This window comes from Taudactylus pleione, unplaced genomic scaffold, assembly GCF_031769625.1.
Source record: "Taudactylus pleione unplaced genomic scaffold, aTauple2 ptg000154l, whole genome shotgun sequence".
NCBI classification, from domain to species: Eukaryota; Metazoa; Chordata; class Amphibia; order Anura; family Myobatrachidae; genus Taudactylus; species Taudactylus pleione.
In genome coordinates, this window is record NW_028284556.1 from 1,962,673 (window position 1) to 1,983,161 (window position 20,489).

General features: G+C 46.9%; 1 protein-coding gene across 4 annotated transcripts in view; it reads left to right on the plus strand.

Moving 5' to 3' along the window:
- Window positions 1-20,068, plus strand: part of DPY30 (dpy-30 histone methyltransferase complex regulatory subunit) — a 34,554-nt gene extending 14,486 nt beyond the window's left edge. For all 4 annotated transcript variants that reach the window (XM_088474460.1, XM_088474458.1, XM_088474459.1 and 1 more), the window contains one exon: window positions 19,790-20,068. In XM_088474460.1, coding sequence (XP_088330586.1) covers window positions 19,790-19,862 — 73 coding nt within the window. In that variant the 3' untranslated portion in view covers window positions 19,863-20,068. The remainder of the gene's footprint in view (window positions 1-19,789) is intronic.
- Window positions 20,069-20,489: the final 421 nt, after the last annotated feature.

Below are 20,489 nucleotides of genomic sequence, written 5' to 3' on the forward strand. Positions count from 1 at the left end.
TATTTTATGTGAATAAAAGAATAACATCATTCTACCCGTTCCCACCTTCTGTATGTACTAAGTGGGAGGTACCTCCTACTGTGGATGCTCATGTAACATATTTAATCAGAAATGCTACATTGCCTATTCCATCAGCGTCTTCGCTGAAGGATTCCACAAATAAAAAGATTGAAACCTGTCTTAAAAATTATCTTTCGGGGAGCTCCCAGTGCACCAGCTACTAAAACCCCCTTACTGCTTGAGATAGGGGTACCTAGTCCTCCTGAGGCCCAGTCACTGGCCCACTGTACCCTCCGGACCCATTTGTAGAGGCGGCTACAGCGCCGGAGGATCGCCTGAGGCTTCAGGAGCTTTGGTGCCTGTTCCGTGCTGGAAGCCGCGGCCTCTATGCTCGCCCGCTGCGACCTTAAAAGTGCTGCAGAGTTCAGAGTATCTCACCCCCTCCCCCCCCCCCCCCCCTGCTTGCCCTCCGACCTCCAGGAGACCCTGGGCACCCCTCCGCTACCCGCTGCTGCACTGGCTGAAGGATCGGTGGTACTGGCGTGGGATCCGGGACTGCCTTCCTGACCGTGACCTGTGGGGGATGCCGGCACCACTTAGGGGTGAGAACTTTTAATTACTCACCCTAACGCTGCCCGCTGGAACCAAGAAGGTGACACAAGAGCCTGCTACCTTCACTCCTAGAGTCCCATGCAGCACCACTCAGCTCTGTGCACAGAGCCAAATAACACTCTGGCGCCATCCTGAGAAGAGGCCTGCCTTCTCCCTGCATGTCATTCTCACTACTGCTGACCCGATCATCTCCCTGTCTTCAGCACTTAAAATTCCTCTGATTCCCCAGCTCAAACGGTAGCCCTCTCACATTGTGGAGCTCCCAGACACTGTCTTATAAAAATACCACCCTGTAAATAACCATGACCCCCTAAAAGAGACACCAAGTGAATATAAGACTGGAATCTCTACTTCACAGATTCTTACACTTGGACTCATCATCTGTCAAAGCAGTATCCAGCTCAAGTCCAAACTCTTCATTTCCTGGTTCATATCATTCTAGACTCTCTTGCCAGAATAGTTTATTTGTTATAACAATTTGTATCAATGAGTCCCTGAGCACTCCGATGTTGCACCCTCCGGTGGTACTAAATTAGGCAATATAGTTCAATAAAGCACTCTCCTCCAATTCACTGTTGTATTAGGTCTCCTATTGTTCAACTCCTTCCAATTTCTCCCTTCATCAATCCACCTTCCCCTTACTACTGTCCATACGATATCATTATGAATAGGTCTAACGAAAACACCAGAAAAACGAACGGGCGGTGACATAGCTCAACTCTTTTCCAAAGGTGATAAGTCCTCAATGGCTGTCGATCCCTCGTCACCGTGCCCTCACCAGACTGAAGAGGACGACTCCCCACCACCAGCCTTGTCCACTAAAGAGGACATCAAGGGCATTAAGATCCTTATCACAGACCTCCAAGGAATCTCTGGAATCCAAACTGGATAAGGCGGTCACATCCATTAAATCCGATCTCTCATCACTGTCCTCCAGAACCTCTAAATTGGAGTCTCGTTAAGATGCTCTCCAAAAATCCCAAAACGAAACCCACAGAGACCTCTCACATTATTCAAGATCTCACTGACCTTCGCACTAAAAATGAGGACTTAGAGAACCGAGAAAGAAGAAATAATCTTCGTATTCGGAATATCCCAGAATCTGTAACCCCAGACAACCTGGAGAACTATCTGCACAAAATATTCACCTATATTATCTCTGATCTGGGTCCCCAGCAATTACCATTAGAAAGAACCCACCGGGCCCTTAGACCCAAGCCCCGAGATGGTTAACCTCCGCGGGATGTAATTATGCGCTTTCTCAGTTTTAAGGACAAGGAAAGAGTCCTTGCTCCAACGCGCAATAAATCTCATATCCTATACGACAACATTAAACTCCAGTTCTTTCAAGACTTGGCCCCTCTCACAATCATCCAACACCGGGAACTCCGAGATCTGACCAGTGCATTACGTTCACAAGGTATCCGCTACCGTTGGGGCTTCCCCTTCAAGCTGCTGATCGACTTCAATGGGAAAACAGTTATCATTAGGGATCCCAAAGAGGGCAAAGACTTTCTCATTTGGAAGACTCCGGCCCTTCTCCCACTACATAATCTGATACCTGAAGAAGTTAATTATTCTCTCATTCTGCAGACTCTCTATTACATGTTTGCTGGGGACTTTACAAATCTGAGATTTGCCATCACCATAAAAGATTGCCCTTATTTTTATTTTCAACGAACACCTAACCCATATCACTGGACCATTTCCAATGACCATTTCATATCCTTTTCAGCAATAGTACTGTGATATCATCCTGTTATATACAGTCAGGTGCATAAATATTGGGACATTGACAGAATTTTCATATTTTGGCCACCACAATGGCTTTGAAATGAAACAAACAAGATGTGCTTTAACTGCAGACTTTCAGATTTAATTTGAGGGTAATTACATCCAAATCAGGTGAACGGTGTAGGAATTACAACGGTTTCTATATGTGCCTCCCACTTTTTAAGGGGCCAAAAGTAATGGGACTATCAACTCAAAAGCTATTTCATGGACAGGTGTGAGCTATTCCCTCGTCATTTCATTATCAATTAAGCAGGTAAAAGGTCTGGAGTTGATTCTAGGTGTGACATTTGCATTTGGGATCAGTTGCTGTCGACTCTCCATATGAGATCCAAAGAGCTGTCACTATATACTTGTCAAACGCACGTGGGAAGGAGGCTTGGGTTTACCCAACCTACGCCGTTACTTTAATGCTACCCGACCTGAGTCAGATGGCTTCATGGCACTCTCTTCGACACATCAAATGTTGGGTCGATCTAGAAAGTGACCTTGTAGATATTCAGACACATCTTACCTGTCGTGGGTACCTCGTAAACACAGACCCAAGTCCTCGTTTCTGTTTCCCACTATTAACTCGACGCTTAGTAACTGGGACCTAATAAATGAAACCTTTCCTCGCACCTTTCCCCTTTAACACCCATTTGGAATAATCCCGCTTTCCCCCCCATGCCTTTCTCTTGGCATGGCTCGCCCATGGACCTCAGCTGGCATTGCAAGGTTCCACCATATCGCCGGGGCATCTTATCTGTCCTTCACAGATATTCAATATAAACACGGATAATACTCTACATTACCAATACCTACAAATCCGTAATTTTGTATCATCTTACAAGGTGTACCATAAGGTGGTACTTAGTGCCAGAACGTTTTCACCAGATGTATCCTAACTCTTCTAACTTATGTTGGAGAGGATGCGATCAAATGGGTAAATTTTTCCATAAATGGTGGACTTGTCCTCTAATTGTCACATTCTGGAACATGGTTCGCACCCTACTCTCCCAACTCCTTAGACCCCCCCAACTTCACCCACTCCTGTTAATCTTCTACTTTGCGCCCTGATCGATAATGTTCCCAACAACTCCAATAGACTAGCTCTTCATATATCTTCAGCTGCCAGGTATCAAATAGCCTGCAATTGGAAGGCCCCAAACACTCCCCCCGACTCTCTTCCCTCTCACCTTTTTCCTTACTCTACTTTAACTCTCCCCTCCCTTTTTTTTTTTTTTTTTTCTTTTTACCTTTTTTCCCTTTCACTTCCCCCGCCCCTCTTTCCAATCTTACTCAATCTGGTTAATTCCATTAGCCAGTTCAAACCTTACAGTATACGATTTGTCTACAGCTTTTTTGCTGATTTTTGAATTGTTTCATATTGACTTTGTTACTGTTTATTGCATTTTCTCAATGTACTCTCAAATTTACTCAAACTATTACAAAAAAAAAAATATATATATTTATTTATTTATTTCGTCATTTGGAGCGGTTACTCATCCAACTATGGCTGGAGCCTGGATAGCCAAAGCTGTTGAATAATGGATAGGGGCATTGGAAGATTCGTTACCAAATGCTACCGGAGAACAGATGATGAATATCTCCCACATATGGGAAGCAGCTTCCTATCTGGGAGGGGCTGCAGTAGATACTGGAATTTTAGCTTTTAGGGCATCAATAGTGGCACGCAGGGCCCGTTTTGGTTAAGATCTTTGAAAGCTGATACAGGATCTAAGAGGGTGCTGGAAGTCTTAACTTTCTATGGAAAGGTGCTTTTTGGAGTAGAGTTGGATAATCTAATATAAAGTTGCAGGTCTGCCATCTACGTCCAAAAACTAGCTCTAGGCAGGTTTCTTTTCAGTCCTACCGTCCTCTGGGACTAGCAAAGGAACAGTCTTCCTCCAGGCCAACTAGTTTCCGTCAGTCTAAGCGACAAACTAGGAAGTCTGGCCCGGCAAGACTTCCAGCTTCTAAGCCGGACAACAAGCCCTCAGCCTGATGGAGCGGGCCTCTTCCTGGGGGATCCAGGGTGGGAGGCCGGCTTCTTGAGTTTGTGGATTATTGGCAACTACATATGCCTGGGTCTGAGAAGTGGTCTCTTAGGGGTATGCCCTCACTTTCAGGAGACATCCCCACCAGAAGTTTTTTAGCACAGATCCTCCATCAGATGCTGTCAAGGCCTTGGCCCTTCAGGAAGCCATTCACTCCCTGCTGCAAGAGGGGGTAATAATTCTGGTTCCAGTGTCTCAACAGTGAAGGGCTTATTTCAATTTGTTTCTGGTTCAGAAACCGAATGAGGCTTATCGGCCTATACGAAGGCCCGTGTTAAATTAAAAGCGAAAAACCGAGATCCGCAAAAAAGTATCGCCGGTTGCAACTTTTCGCCTGTCGGAAACGTATCTCCATATTCAATTCCATCCGCTTTTCGCGTATGTGGAAAGTAAGTGCAATGTAATAGGCAAAAAATTTGCCTCTGAATAGCAGGAGTAAAGTGCAAAATTTTTTCATTTTCGGGTGCAAAGGTGGGGAAACCATTCGGAACCCCTGGGACAGCCACCCCAAAGGATAACCGTCAAAAAATCCCTATAAAAACTAGGAAAACCCAAGAAAAGTACTTTGTGCTTTTTCACCCCCAAATTCAAAGTGGGCGGACAAGTGTACAAACTAGCGAAATAAGGTTCTCTGAGGGAGCTCTAAGAAAGTGTCAAGTATTTTTGGGAATGCAGGTGCTTTTATGAGGGAGGAATTTCACTTTTATTAAAACTACACTTTAGAGACATTAAAAGATGCTTGCAGCCATTTTCAGGTGCCCCAAATTTGACAGGACTACTTATTTTCTCCCAAAAATACTGCTTTATGCTATTCACCTATTGTGCAAAGATGCTAATTAGAGGCAATTGTGCGAACTTAAATACCCCAAACAGTTTTATTACGACTAATTGGTCACTACTGCATTGATTCCCCCCCCCCCCCCCCCCCCAAATGTTTCTGCATCTTTTGGGGGATTCAGGCTGATTTCCACAATTCTGACACCACTTTTCGCTTGTTCTGACTTTACATGTCGCTGTTTTTGCGTCTTTTGGAATTGAATAGGGCGAATAGCGGGCACCCGCACAATAAGTTTCCTTGTCTAAAATACGCGATGTAGGCAAAGTCTGGCATGCGAAACTAATTGAAAACCGCCCTAAATCTAAAAACCCTCAACAGGTTTATCCATGTACCAAAGTTTCGTATGGCAACTCTCCGGTCAATTATTTTGACAATGGATTTGGGGGGGATTATTGTTTCTCTGGGCATTCAGGATGCATATCTGCATGTTCCTATTATACCATCCCACCAGCAATTTTTACGGTTTGCTGTTCTTCAGCAACATTACCAATTTCTGGCTTTACCTTTTGGCCTATCCACGGCTCTCTGGGCACTTACCAAAATAATGGCAGTCATGACGGCGTATCTCAGGCGTCAGGGAGTCAATTCTGCCATATCTGGATGACCTTCTATTGGCGCAGACTCTGGTTTTTGTTACAAAACCATCTTCAGATGACCATATCCTGCCTACAAAGGCACGGCTCGATAATCAATTGGAAGAAATCGTCACTTTCCCCAACACCAGCAATTGGTACAGCTGGGAGCGTTTTCTGGATTCTCGGGAACAAGATTGCGGATCTATCATTGCGAATACGCAAGCTGCTACACAATCAAAGGGTATCCATTCTGTTAGCAATGCAGGTCCTGGGATCAATGGTATCCACCTTCAACATGGTGGGGTATGCTCCGTTCCATTCCTGGCCTCTACAAAGATTCATTCTCTCCAGGTGGAACGGACAGCATCATCTTGTAAGGTCTGAGGATCCTTATCACTCCAGAGGTTCATCACTCCCTCCTGCGGTGGCTGAGAAAGGATCATCTAAACAAGGATTGTGAGATGCTCACCACGGACGCCAGCCTTCGCAGATGGGGGGATAGTGACATGTCATCACACCTTTCAGGGAAGATGGACAAATCAAAGTCATCTGCCAATAAACATTCTGGAACTGCGAGCAGTAGAGCATTGATCATGGCACAGGACCTGCTCCAGGGCAGGCCGGTCCAGATCCAGTCTGACACTGCGACTACAGTGGACTACCTCAATCATCAGGGAGGCACAACCAGTTATGCAGCCAAGAAGGAAGTGACGAAGGTTCTGATTTGGGCGGAACGTCCTCTTCTGGCCATCTCTGCAATATTCATACCAGGCGTACTCAATTGGAAAGCGGGCCTCCTAAGTCGCCAGGACATACATGCCAGAGAGTGGTCTCTCTATCCTGGAGTGTTTCAGCTCCTGGTAAACAAATGGGGTCTAACAGAGAGATCTCATGGCGTCACGCCACAACCACAAGCTCCCCAGGTACGGGTCCAGAGACCCATCAGCAGCCTTCGTGGACGCACTGGCAGTAAGATGGGATTTCAAGTTGGTGTATCTTTTTCCTTCGATTTCTCTACTCCCAAGAGTTCTCAGAAAATTCAAGCAGGAAGGTGGAACAGTAATACTGGTGGCTCTGGTTTTGCTGCTATATCTCGGCTTATTGTTCTATAACGTCACCATAATTTTATGCCTATCCAAGTGGTGTGTCTATTAATGTTAACACTTTGGGCAAAATGACCCTGTCTTAAAATGGCGCTCTTAATTTTCCAAAAATTACTGCGTTTTTCTGCTTCCGCAGACTTATGGCAGTGCCTATTCCTGGAATATGATAGGAGCAAGAAGCGATAAACCTGAGTGGGATGTCGATGACGTCGTCTATGGGCGGATGCTTGTGAGATGATTAACATTGGAATCAGGGCGGAAGTCACGTGGACACCCGCGATACCATCACCGGATACTGAAGGACGGATGACACGTGGAGCCAGAAGTGAGGGCGGAAGTCACAGATGTTACGTAGACGCCGATCCTATAACCATCTGCCTCCGTCCAGACCCGGAAGAGGGCGGATGTTGCCATTGAGGGCGGAGATTTGGAATCTGTGGGCGGAAGTACTGCTTAGTATTGCGCTAAGTTTTACATAATATTAGAAAGATCTGGACATTACTGGAATTCCATTCACATTATAAATAATGTATTTTATTCATAGGAGTGTTTTGAAAATCTCCTTTGTTAAATCACTCCGATAGACCGGATATGAGGTCACGAATTGTAATGAGGATGACTAATTGGCTCTGTTTAAGCTTGGTATAAATATGGACTCATGCTTGCTAGCTAATATCCCTTGAAAAAGTCCCATTGGATGAAACGCGTTGGGGAAGCTGCACTCTTGCCTTTGATCTATTAAGATAAGCACCTTTGAATTCATTGCTGTTTTTAAAACCGTATTCTCGTTCATCTGTTTTTAGTATATATTATTGGGCTTGTGCAATATTTACCATTAACCATTTGCACTTTATTCCAACACTGTGGTGTTGAGATTTGTTGATATGCTTTTTTAAGCCATCATGTAACATCATCCTTGCTCATTTATCTTGTAATTATAATAAAAACGCACAAAATGTCAATCTGATATGTATTCATGTTAGTGTGTCCTTATGAATTTTTGATTACATTTCTTTATATATTTATTGCACTGTGCACTTTCTGAGTGACGCCTGTCGCTGTATCATTCAATATATATATATATATATATATATATATGCCCTTCCTTCTTTTCTAACTACTTTACCTTAGTTGCCTTCTGGTTTTCTGTTCACAAATTTTAAACATTTGTTACCTGGAGTATATTCAATTAATGTTTTCAGTCTACTCTGATTCGCAAGTAGTCTTGCTTAGGTTTCAAGGTTCCCTAGCATGTTCCAGGTCCTTTTTTCACAGCAAATTTTATAATCTATGGTTGCTCTCATTCCTTAGTGCAGCCCACGGTTTCTTTGTGACTTCCTTTGGAGATTGGCCTGATGATACTTGCCGGGGGATCCAGCTATTCTACATCCTCTTCAGAGGTCTGTGGCATAAGCCACATGATTTTATCATGGTTCCACATCTGTCCTGGCTCTATGGGTTTTTACGTTTTCTTCTCTCTTGCAGGCGACCCATCACTGTTGATGCGTTGGTGTTTGTCTGCATAGCTCATTGTTCTTACCTACCTGACATGGGCGTTTGTAGTGGTGCTTTCTTTGCTTAGAAGTCTGCTGCTGCTCTGTTTACCACACCTTTTTGTTCTCAGGGTCAGCGCAGACCGTGTGATGGTTGGCATTACTGCCTCACAGCACTGCGGTTGTTGGTTCGATACCCTCTTCAGCATTAACTGTTTAGAGTTTGTATATTCTTCCTGTACTTGTGGGGGTCACTCCAATAATATACTATAATAAGTTTTCCTGCCGTTCCGTCTTATCTTTCTCCAACCCACCAATGGTTACTGGTGGTTTTTTTTTTTTTTTTTATCTCTGGACTCATTCTGGGTGCAGAGTTGTCTTCCCGGTTGTTTCGGTATGTGTGAACCTGCTACGTGTTCGGTTACCTTTCTGCCGGGAGCTCTACGTTATCGGTTGCTCCTGTTTCTGGATTCTCAACCTCATGGAGATAACTTGCCGATTCCTCCAAAATGGGTTTGTGCTCCTAGAAGTTGTGGACTTTCTTCTGGATCCTCCTCGACAGTTGTTACGTTTTGTCAGAGTATGGAACTTTGTTTAATTCCCTTCTGGTTTAACCTTTTTTTTTTTTCTGATTGATATGAGCGCTGCAGGTTGATCAACTCTGTTGTAGCGGCCAGTGTTGGCCTCCCAGGCTGCTCATTCTTGTGATTCTTCTTCATGGTAGGCTGCAGCTAAATTTTCACTTTTTTTTTTTTTTTTTTGTATTGATTCTCATATTCGTTCCAAGCTTTAAAAAACAAAAAAACAAAAACTTTAGTGCTCTTGGTTGCTTCTGCGTTTTCAGAAAGGGTCCCACAGGGTGTCCAGGGCAGTACTTGTGCTTGTCAGTTTGAGATGACTGTTCAGGACATTCTTCATGCAGGGTCATGGTTATCCATTGTTTTCTGGACCCCCCCCCCCCCCCCTAACTTTCTTTTCTTAGTTGCAGACGCCTGTAGGTCTCGGCGCCTTCCCACCCGGGGAGGTCAGCTTTGGGACGTCCACACTGTTTGTACTCCAGTGTCCCCTAGTGGATGAATGAGGACAGGATTTTGGTACTTACCGATTAATCCATTTCTTTGATTCCATAGGGGACACTGGACGACCTCCCAGCTCTGTGCCGTCCTGCAGTGTTTGGTGGTTTTTGCTGCAGCTTCATTGTCTGTCGGTCTGCACTGTGTAGTTAGGTTGTCACTTGGATTGACTGTTCACGGTCTTGGATTGGATTGTCCTGCTCCTCTTCCTTGTTATCTTTTCCTTTTTTTTTTTTTTTTTTGTTGGCTATGCTCCTTGGCTCCACTCGGGCTTGGTTAATTTTAACTGAGTCGTATAGAGGGGGAGGAGCCAACTACTCTTCTGAAGAAATATAAAGTGCCAGGCTCCATTCTCACCTGTCTATACCCCACTGTTTATACTCCAGTGTCCCCTAATGGATGAAGGAGAAATGGATTTATTGGTAAGTACCAAAATCCTGTTTTCCGGGGTATTGGCTTTTCTTTAGGCAGGATTAGACAAAGGTCTACGCCTAGCCACTTTGAGAGTGCATGTTTCTGCACTGTCAGTCTGGTTCCAGAAGAAGATTGCCTCATTACCAGATGTTACAATTTTTTTCCAAGGAGTTTTGTGAGTTCAGCCTCCTTTTATTCCACTGGTAGCGCCATGGGATTTGTCTTTTGGTTCTTAAAGGGTTACAAGCTTCCCCATTTGAACCTGTCTGTGGATTTGAAGTGGTTAACAGCAAATACACTTTCTTCTTGCTATTTCATCTGCTCGCAGAGTCTGACTTGGCAGCGCTATCTTGTCACTCCCCATTCTTGATTTTTCACCAGGAAAAGGCTGTTCTTCGTACAAGGAATGGTTACCTTCCTAAGGTAGCGTCCTGTTTTCATGTGAATGAAGGAATTGTTATCCCAGCCTTTCAGGCTCCAGATCTTTCTGTAGGTGAAGCCTCCCTGGATGTAGTTCCTGCTCTCCGTATCTATGTGGAGCGTACAAATTCTGTTAGAAAATCAGATGCTCTTTTTGTATTATATGGTTTTCACAAACGAGGACGGCCAGCTAACAAGCAGACCCTGGCTTGTTGGTTACGTATGACTATCTCTCAGGTGTATGTACACACAGCCTGATCTCGTTGTCCCAAACACTGACGGCACATTCTACTCGGTCTGCAGGGTTATCATGGGCATTTACTCGTGGTGCCTCTGCTGAGCAATTGTGCAAGGCAGCCACATGGTCTTCTGTCCACACTTTTTTTTCTTATGTTTTTTATATGCCTTTGATAATTTTGCCTCTCAGGATGCTTCCTTTTGGGCGACGAGTTCTCCTCTCGAGCAACCCCCACCCTAGGGGAACTGCTTTGGGACATCCTCATGGTATTCCTATGAACCCTGAAGAAGAAAATTAGTTATGGTAGACTTGCCTAAATAACTCCTTCTTCTAGGTCCACAGGACACCCAGCCTGACTCACCCGGCTTCATTTGGTTATTTTCTTTTGGTCAGATTCCCTAATCTTATGTGAGTGTTTCTGGTGTATGATTGTTCTTCATTCTCCTTTCCTTCTCCTGCCTTGAGACTTAACTAAACTGATGTCCTATGGCTTGGAGTGGGGTATATATGGAGCAGGACCCGGGGCATTCTGGGAGCAGTTTGGTGACTGGTCTTCCAACCATAATATCCCCATGTTATCCCTGTGGACCCTATGGCCTTCAAAGAAAAGGAGTTATCTAGGTAAGTCTACCATAACTTATTTTTTTTCTTTCTTGGCTAGCATGGGAAGTGTCAGAATAGGTTCAGCACAAGGGTGAAAATAGGCTCCATGGCGAATTGGTTGAAATAATTGGTAAAAAGAAAAGACTTCTGGTGTATATAGCATTATGACAGGCGCAGTTTAAGCCACCGCTCCACAGATGTCTTAGTAGTCGGCTGTAATTGACCTGAAATCACTATAGTCTTTCTGTCTGCTTGCTGCAGAAGCTGTGGTGATTATGGTATGGAGTCCATTGTGAAACTTTTTATACTTGACTCTTTGCCACATCTGAGGCCTTCATGATTGCTCTGCTGAGTGGGACGAGGGAGCCAGAGTAGTCAACAGCATGCACTGCTGCTTAATTCACTGCACCACACCTTTTTTTTTATAATTTTTTTTTTTTCCATCTCAAATCATTGACTTCTTGAATATGTAGTGTTAAATTTGTATAAAAAGTCTGCAAATACAGCAACTTTAAAAATATATATTTAGTTATTTATTTCTACTTCAGGGTCCATAGGGTATCCACAGGATACCTTGGGTATAGGTGTGACGTCAGTCGCAGGGCACCAAAGAGTTAAGCTTTCAGCCTCCCAGGATGCACTAGGTCCCCCTCCTATACCCCGCCCCCGGGCCAAGGCACCTCAGTTTAGTTTGGTGCCCGGCCGGAGTCGGGTGCACCTGTTGGAGTGGGGGCTAGAAGAGCCCCTGAAGCTTTTTCTTCATGCAGCTGTGGCTGCACATCTGGATGAACAGCATGGACAGTCAGTCCTGACGTCCATGCTGTCTTCCCTACACCCCGCCGGTACCAGAACGCCGGTACTGATCCGGGGATGCTGGTGGGCGTCTGGGGTCACAGCTAGCGGTGACCCCAGATGCTCCGGACCATGGCCGGATTCAAGGGGGACAGAGGTAAGCAGCGGGGTCCCGCGGTGGGTCCCCGCTGATCACATGGTCCTAAGTCCCCAGGCAGGGGGCTCCCTGGGGACTGGCTGCAGCGTGGAGCCAGGCGACCAACCTGCGCTTCCACTACCCCCTGGGACAGCGGACCGCAGCAGAGCGGTAGCGCTGCGGCGTCCCAGGGGTTAAATGCATGCCAGGGGAGCGCGCCTTCCCTGTCTCACAGCCGGCGCCTCCCCCGCTGCACACAGCCCTTTCTGCACTGTGCTGACTGGTCCTGTGTCAGCGCTCCTCCCCCAGGCCAGCTTCTCTCTGCTCCTCGGCGGCCATCTTCTCTGCAACGCATGGTGAACGCTGCTGGAAGTCTGGAAGGAAGCATCGTGGTCTGGGTCCCCCCGCATACCTCTCCTCCGCTGTGGCTCAGGTCTGTGTATGCAGCGCTGTGTCCTACCAGGCCCTGTGTCTGTGTAGTTGAGTGATCAGCGCTGTTAGTGCAGGAATTGTTATTTCTCTGCATTGTATGTGACTGTGCTAGCGCTGCCTGTAACTTTTCTTCTCTAAACTGTCAGCTTTAATACTGTCCCTGTTCTTCTGCTAAAGCCCTTGCGGTGCGGTGCTGCAGGGTGGTCTCTCGCCTATTTAATACTTAATTGGTGAGAGAGGTCACATACGTGGTGCCATCATGTCTGAAAGTGATTTTCCCCTCCGGCTACAGTGTACCACGTGCAAAGTACCGTTAGCGGAGGGGGAGGGTAGCGCGGAGGGCCTTTGCCGGCAGTGTTTGTCCATGGCGCGGCCTATTACGGTTACAGCATCGGTACAGGAGCCGCCCTGGGCTTGTTTCGCTCAGGCGTTAACAGCTTTAGTGGGCCAGTTAGCTCCGCAGCCCGCGTTTACTCCGATGGGTTTGTCCCAGCAGTCTGTGGTGTCGTCACCCATGCAGGGGTTCCCACGACAATTGGTGGTACCCCACAGTCTCCCTATTTCCCCGCTCCCGGGTTCTCAGGAGCCAGCGTGGGTTAACTCCCTGACGAGTTCTGTACAGCACTTGTCGGATGTGTTGCAAGGGGAGTCTGTGATGCGGCCTCATAAAAGGCCGGTGGCGTCTCTGTCCGCTCCTTATGAGGATGACGAAGGGACGTCTGATGATGGGGAGATTCTGGATCCTTACGATCAGGAACCTCTCCATACTAAGGACGCTGATGCTAAGTCCAAAGTATATATTCCTGGACTTATTCGGGCGGTCCGCACAGCCTTGGTGATTGAGGACGAAGTTCCCCCAGCGGCTAAATCTAAGTATGCCTTTTTCAAAGATGTGAAGGGCGATGCCACAGTCTTTCCTCTTTCGGGTCAGTTGGTGGACCATTTAGAGGAGGCGTGGAAACAACCTGGCAAAAGATACCAGCCGCAGAGACGCCTGGCGGTGGCTTATCCGTTCGCGGATAATTATTTTGCTAAGTGTGAATCCCCTCCACAGGTGGATTCTCACGTGACCCGTCTTGTCCGTAGTGCCACATTGCCGATGCCATCCATGTCCTCCCTTAAGGATGCTACGGACCGCAAGGTAGAAATCTGCCTGAAGTCCGCTTATTCCCTTGCAGGGGGGGCAGCACGGCCAGCTATGGCCATTTGCTGGGTTGCCAGAGCGATGGAGCGCTGGGCGGATTCATTAGAGGCTTCTTTTGAATCCGACTGTCCGGCCGAACAGGCGGAGTTGATTGGCAATCTCAGTGATTCGGCCACCTACATCAACGAGGCGGCTCTAGACATTAGTACTCTGGTGTCTAGAATTTCTTCAGCAGCGGTAGCTGCTCGTCGCACCTTGTGGCTGCGATCCTGGAAGGCGGACGCAGATCCAAGAAAGGTCTGGAAGCGTTGCCGTTTACCGGAGAAGTTCTCTTCGGTCCGGATCTGGATAAGATTGTGGCCACGCTGGCGGCAGCCAAATCTGCTTGTCTCCCGTTGGCCGCTGCTCCTTCTGGTTCTGGACCATCGTCCTTTCGGTCATCTAGGGCCCAGGGCAGGCCCAAACCACAGTCGTTTCCTCGACAGGCTGGCCCTAAGAAATCGGTCAAGCCCCGGAAACAGGCATGGAGTACCAGACGTCCGGCCCCCAAGCCAGATGACAAGCCTGCGGCCTGACGGTCCGGGTCTCCCCTTGGGGGATCCCAGGGTGGGAGGCCGCCTGCTGCAGTTCTCCCGGTGTTGGTCGTTCACTACGACAGACACTTGGGTTCTGGAGGTGGTCTCTCACGGGTACGCCCTCTCCTTCCGGCACAGACCCCCGGCTCGATTCTTCACCACGGGTCTACCATCAGACCGGAACAAGGCTACGGAGCTGCGGAAGGTATTGCACACTATGCTCCAGGCTGGAGTTATAGTGCCTGTTCCATTCTCCCAGAGGGGCCAGGGTGTCTATTCAAATCTATTTTTGGTACAGAAACCCAATGGGTCATATCGTCCGATTCTCAACCTCAAAGCACTCAACAAGTCTTTGCGGGTCCCGAAGTTTCGGATGGAGACCCTACGGTCCATCATTCTGGCGCTGGAACCTGGGGACTACATGGTGTCATTGGACATACAGGACGCTATGGCGGTCATGGCGGCTTCTCTGCGGCTGCAAGGAGTCCGCATGTTGCCGTACTTGGACGACCTGTTATTGGTGGCAGGATCTCCAGAGCTCCTGTTACACCACTTGGACCTGACCATTGCACTGCTGCAACGGCACGGCTGGCTAATCAACTGGCAGAAGTCCACTCTAATCCCGTCTCGGAGGATTCTGCATCTTGGAGCCTTATTGGACTCGGGACAGCAAAGGATCTTCGTGACGGAGGACAAGATCTCTGCTTTACAGTCAAGGGTGCGCAGTTGTCTGCACAGCCGCCGGGTGTCCTTACACTCTGCGATGAGGTTACTGGGCTCCATGGTGTCGGTGTTCGACATGGTGGAATACGCCCAGTTTCACTCCAGACCTCTGCAGCACCTGATCCTGTCCAAGTGGAACGGGCTGCCTCAGTCTCTGAAGTTCCAGACGATTGTGCTCACCCCGGAGGTTCGCCTGTCCCTTGCGTGGTGGTTAAAGACGACCCACCTCAACAAGGGACGTCCGTTCTGGGTTCCAAATTGGGTCCGGTTGACAACGGACGCCAGTCTTCGGGGCTGGGGAGCAGTTTCGGGTCCACACTTGTTCCAGGGCAGGTGGACGCCGACAGAAGCGGAGCTTCCAATAAATATCTTGGAACTCCGTGCGGTCTTCAATGCTCTCCTGCAGGCACAGCGGTTTCTCCAGGGTCACCCGGTGCAGGTCCAGTCGGACAATGCTACCACCGTGGCCTACATAAACAGGCAAGGAGGAACTCGCAGTCGGGCGGCTCTCGTAGAGGTCTCTCGGATCCTGGTTTGGGCGGAGCGCAATCTTCCGGCCATATCAGCGGTCTTCATCCCGGGAGTGCTAAATTGGAAGGCAGACTTTCTAAGTCGCCAGGACGTTCATCCAGGGGAATGGTCCCTGCACCCGGACGTTTTTCAACTACTGGTGGACAGGTGGGGTCTTCCAGAAATCGACCTCATGGCGTCCCGGCACAACAACAAGTTGCCGGTGTACGGGTCTCGCACAAGAGACGAAGGGGCGTCTCTGGTGGACGTTCCGGTTCGCATACCTGTTCCCTCCGGTCTCCCTTCTTCCACGGGTAATCCGGAAATTCAAACAGGAAGGAGGGACGCTCCTGTTGATAGCTCCCGCGTGGCCCAGACGGCACTGGTTCTCAGACCTTCAGGGTCTGTCCGTGGACAGTCCTCTGCTGTTGCCGCTACGACCGGACCTTCTGTCTCAGGGTCCTTGTCTTCACCCGGACCTGACTCGGCTGTCTTTGGCGGCGTGGCTGTTGAGACGGCCATGCTGAGGTTCTGGGGGTTTTCCAGCTCTGTGGTGCGTACCATGTTACGAGCTCGGAAACAGTCTTCCGCGAGGATATACCATCGCGTGTGGCATACGTTCTTCCAGTGGTGTCGACCGAGAGGTTATGCACCGCGGGAGTTTCGTCTGTCTCGGATTCTCGCCTTCCTGCAAGTGGGACTAGATCATGGGCTTCGCCTTGCTTCTTTGAAGGTACAGGTTTCGGCCCTATCTGTCTGGTTTCACCGTAGGATTGCTACAATCCCGGATGTGCGCACCTTTATGCAAGGTGTTCTCCGTATTCAGCCGCCCTTTGTTCCACCTGTGGCGCCTTGGGATTTGGCTGTGGTCCTGAGGGCTCTCCAAGGACCGCCGTTTGAACCACTGGGCTCAGTGGATATTAAATGGCTAACAGCTAAGACTGTTTTCCTTCTGGCCGTTGCTTCAGCCAGACGAGTTTCTGAGTTAGGGGCTCTTTCTTGTAGACCCCCTTTCTTGGTTTTTCATGGGAACAGGGCAGTGCTCCGCACTCGGCCCGAGTTTCTTCCCAAAGTTGTTTCCCAGTTTCATGTTAACGAGGAAATAGTTGTTCCGGCCTTTAAATCACCGGGTCTTTCCGTGGGTGAGGCCTCTTTGGATGTTGTGCGGGCCTTAAGGACTTATGTTGACCGCACTTCTTTGTTTAGGAAGTCGGACGCTTTGTTGTCCTCTATGGCTTCTGTAAAAAGGGTTGGCCTGCTTCAAAGCAAACTTTGGCAGCCTGGATCCGTATGGCTATTTCTGAAGCTTATCTTCATGAAGGCCTACCGGTCCCTCCTTCTCTGAAGGCTCATTCCACTAGGTCTGTGGGTCCTTCGTGGGCAGCTCGACGTGGTGCCTCGGCAGTTCAGATCTGCAAGGCTGCTACGTGGTCTTCTGTCCATACCTTCGTGAGGTATTACAGGTTTGACACCTTCGCCTCTCAGGATGCTTCCTTCGGGCGGCGGATTCTCCTTTCTGCACAGGAGCGTCCCCACCCTTAAAGGATACTGCTTTGGGACATCCCCAAGGTATCCTGTGGATACCCTATGGACCCTGAAGTAGAAAATATGAGATATGGTAAGAACTTACCCTTGTTATCTCTATTTCTACGAAGTCCATAGGGTTCCACAGGACTCCCGCCCTGTCGCACCTGTGCTGCAGATGGGCTTTGCTCTGGTCACCGGTTTTCCGTCTCCCTCTGGTGAGAATGTGATTCTTGTATGTGTCCAGATCTTTGTTCTCTCTCTTCCTTCTCCTCCTCCGGCCTATGGCTTGGTAACTAACTGAGGTGCCTTGGCCCGGGGGCGGGGTATAGGAGGGGGACCTAGTGCATCCTGGGAGGCTGAAAGCTTAACTCTTTGGTGCCCTGCGACTGACGTCACACCTATACCCAAGGTATCCTGTGGAACCCTATGGACTTCGTAGAAATAGAGATAACAAGGGTAAGTTCTTACCATATCTCATATTATTCCAAGTCTTTTGATAAGTGGAAAGATCTATGATTGATTTTGGCATTTGGCCAAAAAATGACCCTGAGGTGACATTTTCAGGGTACTAAAGCTAGACCTCCTATGGGTTTTGTGTTAGTCTAATTCAAACCCCTCCATTGTCATGGCAAATGAAAACTTGTTGGAGCACTGATATAGGCAGAGAATACAACGCCCCAGAACAAACTGCTTGCCAAGCAATGTAATTGGCAGCCAGGTCATTCCTAAAGAGCTCCATAGTATTATACACTGCTTGCAGGTTACCAACCTGCATATAGTCTTGCGTGAAGGGCTAAGTCAAAGATGTTTGAGCCAAATTAGAGCTGGCTGGTGACAGAAACTGAGTATAATAGAAGTGGTAATGGCGATTCAAGCTGTAAAGATGTCAAGAGGTCGTACATGGCTGCTGTTGGTGTTACTATCTCAGACTGCTGGGGAGCTGATCTCCCACACTTCAGGGTCTTGAAGCAAGACTCAACATCTGAGAGAAGTAAATAAAACTGAAAAACCTAAATACTAACTGGTAACCAGCTTTCAGGCATGGGGCTTTCCCAGGAAGCATCTGTTGATAATGAATCTGCACATCCATTTCCTTCAATTCTGCATATACGCGATCTCCAAACTCCAAAATGTAAATTAATTTTATTTGCTATGTTTTTAACACTGTATACATTTTATAATATTGACATGGTCTAAATGTCAACAGTCCATGACTGGGTTAGGCTGCGGTCAGGGTTACATTCAAAGAGAATGTAAAATTGCATTGCCGACTGTCGACATTCTGAATGTCTGCTTGATATACTACACCTGTTCAGCACAATGGGATACTATGCAGGTGATTCAATTCAGCGCGATGCTGAATAGCCCTTGGAAGGAGTTCCTGGAGTTAAGCAATTAAGCGCACTTAAGTCCAACTACAGTATTCCAGTGTGGTTTTCCGGCTTGGAGCAGCTCTAACAGTCTCGCGGACGGCATTTAAGTCGGAGAATGCCAGTTACCGCAACCAATCACCTGGCTTAAGGCCCGGTAACCGGCATTCTCCGACTTAAAGTGGTTCTAGTTGTACTATAATAGATGAAGCGAATAAAAACAGTTTATCATTTACGTGGACTAAATACTGAGGGTTACCATCACATGATCAACTTCAGTACTGTGTCCCACACTGACGTCCCTATCACGTGTTAAATGTATAGATCACGTGAACGGAATGGCTGTGTATTCCAATCTCCGTGACTTGTGATCGCTAGTAGATCACGTGAGTATTATCTCACTATCCTAATAGCCGTGGAAGATTATCACCCAATAGCTTTCCATCTCCTCACCCACGTGTGTTTTGTTTACATCACGTGGACGGAAAAGATCGTCACTAGTAAGTGTGTGCATTCCTGATATTAGATAAATAAATAAATCAACTACTCGAATCCACAATTGGATAAGTCTGTCATCCTATAGATCCATATGTTATGTTTTTCTATTGATTATGTGTGTTTTTTTTTTTTTTATGTAATTAGGATTAATTGCAGCAGCTGCTAATCAGCAGCCATCTTTAGAATATAAGTATAAATGGCCTTTGCAGCCACATAACCAACACCTTTGATAAAGCTGTGAGTTGGACACAGCGAAACGTGTCAGGGAATTGGCTGTCACATCTTGCGTTACTCTTCTGATCCAGCGCCATGTTCATTACCATCCATTGCTGTGCTTATCAGTGACAAGTGCTACACCAACCTATTACTGGACCTGTGCCCTGGGGACATCTTTGTAGGAATTGCTACATCGTAAATTGGACCCTAAATATTTGGTCACTGGACCTGTCACATCAAGTCCTCTACACGTTTGTTTTGGGGAGCCGTATTTGCCTATATATCCACTTTCATCAAACTGACCCCTTACCTGTGTGGCTATTGGACTAGGTAATTATTTGGCTGGACATTGACTCATCAAAACTAGCATTCAGCATAGGGATATCTAATCAGTTGTGACCATAAGTTGTTGACTGAGATATATAGGTGATTTGTGTAATTATTTATTACTTTTTGTTATTTATTGTGTGATTTGGGTTATAACCCGGTAATATTAAATTTTTTCATTTTATTTTTTAACTATAGAGCGCTGTTTCTTTGTTTCTATAATAAATGAAGGTATGGGACCTTGCACCTAATTGAGTCTACCACCAACTGACTCTGACTGTTAAACAACATTTAGATCATATGTTAAATTAATTGAATTTTTTTTTTTTTCTCACAATAGACCTCCAAATCCAATAGAATTTCTAGCTGCTTACTTGTTAAAGAACAAGACTCAGTTTGAAGACCGCAGCTAATGGACAATATTTGGATTGCGATGCTGCATTTGGCAAGAATGACCATGCTTTGCAAAAGGACTGAACAAGCTGTCACATTCAAGTTTGTTCAAAACAGACTTCCATTCTAATTGGGGTTTTTATTTAACATTTCTGTTCCTTACAATCGTATGGATCTTGATTGTTTTGAAGTGACCTTAGAAAAATAAAACCTTTTTAAAACTGAAGACTTGTAAATTGGTGTGGGACAAGACAGTTTTATGGAAATATAAGTAAAAAAAGATGTTGCGTAGTGACACTTTGCAAGCATTCTGCCATTTTGAACAAAAAATGTTGACTAGTAGGCTAATTGGGGCATTATTACTGTACATTCAGCTTTTCTACACAACGAAGTAGGTCCTATAACCACTGAGCTACAATTCTGTTTGTGCGGTGTTCTGCGTTTTTATTTCAGGCTGCGATTCAAATGTTTTGGTCGCCCTCTGCTGGCATCTATACAAAAAGGCTCCAGATGGCGCAATTCAATTGTTTTTCTGTTTGGGCTCCTATTAGTACTTAATGCGGCTAAAGGCACAGAGTTTAGCTGCACAAAGCTGCTAAACCAGTCTAAAGAAGTGGTTAGGGTGCCCAAAAAAAAAATGAACTTTT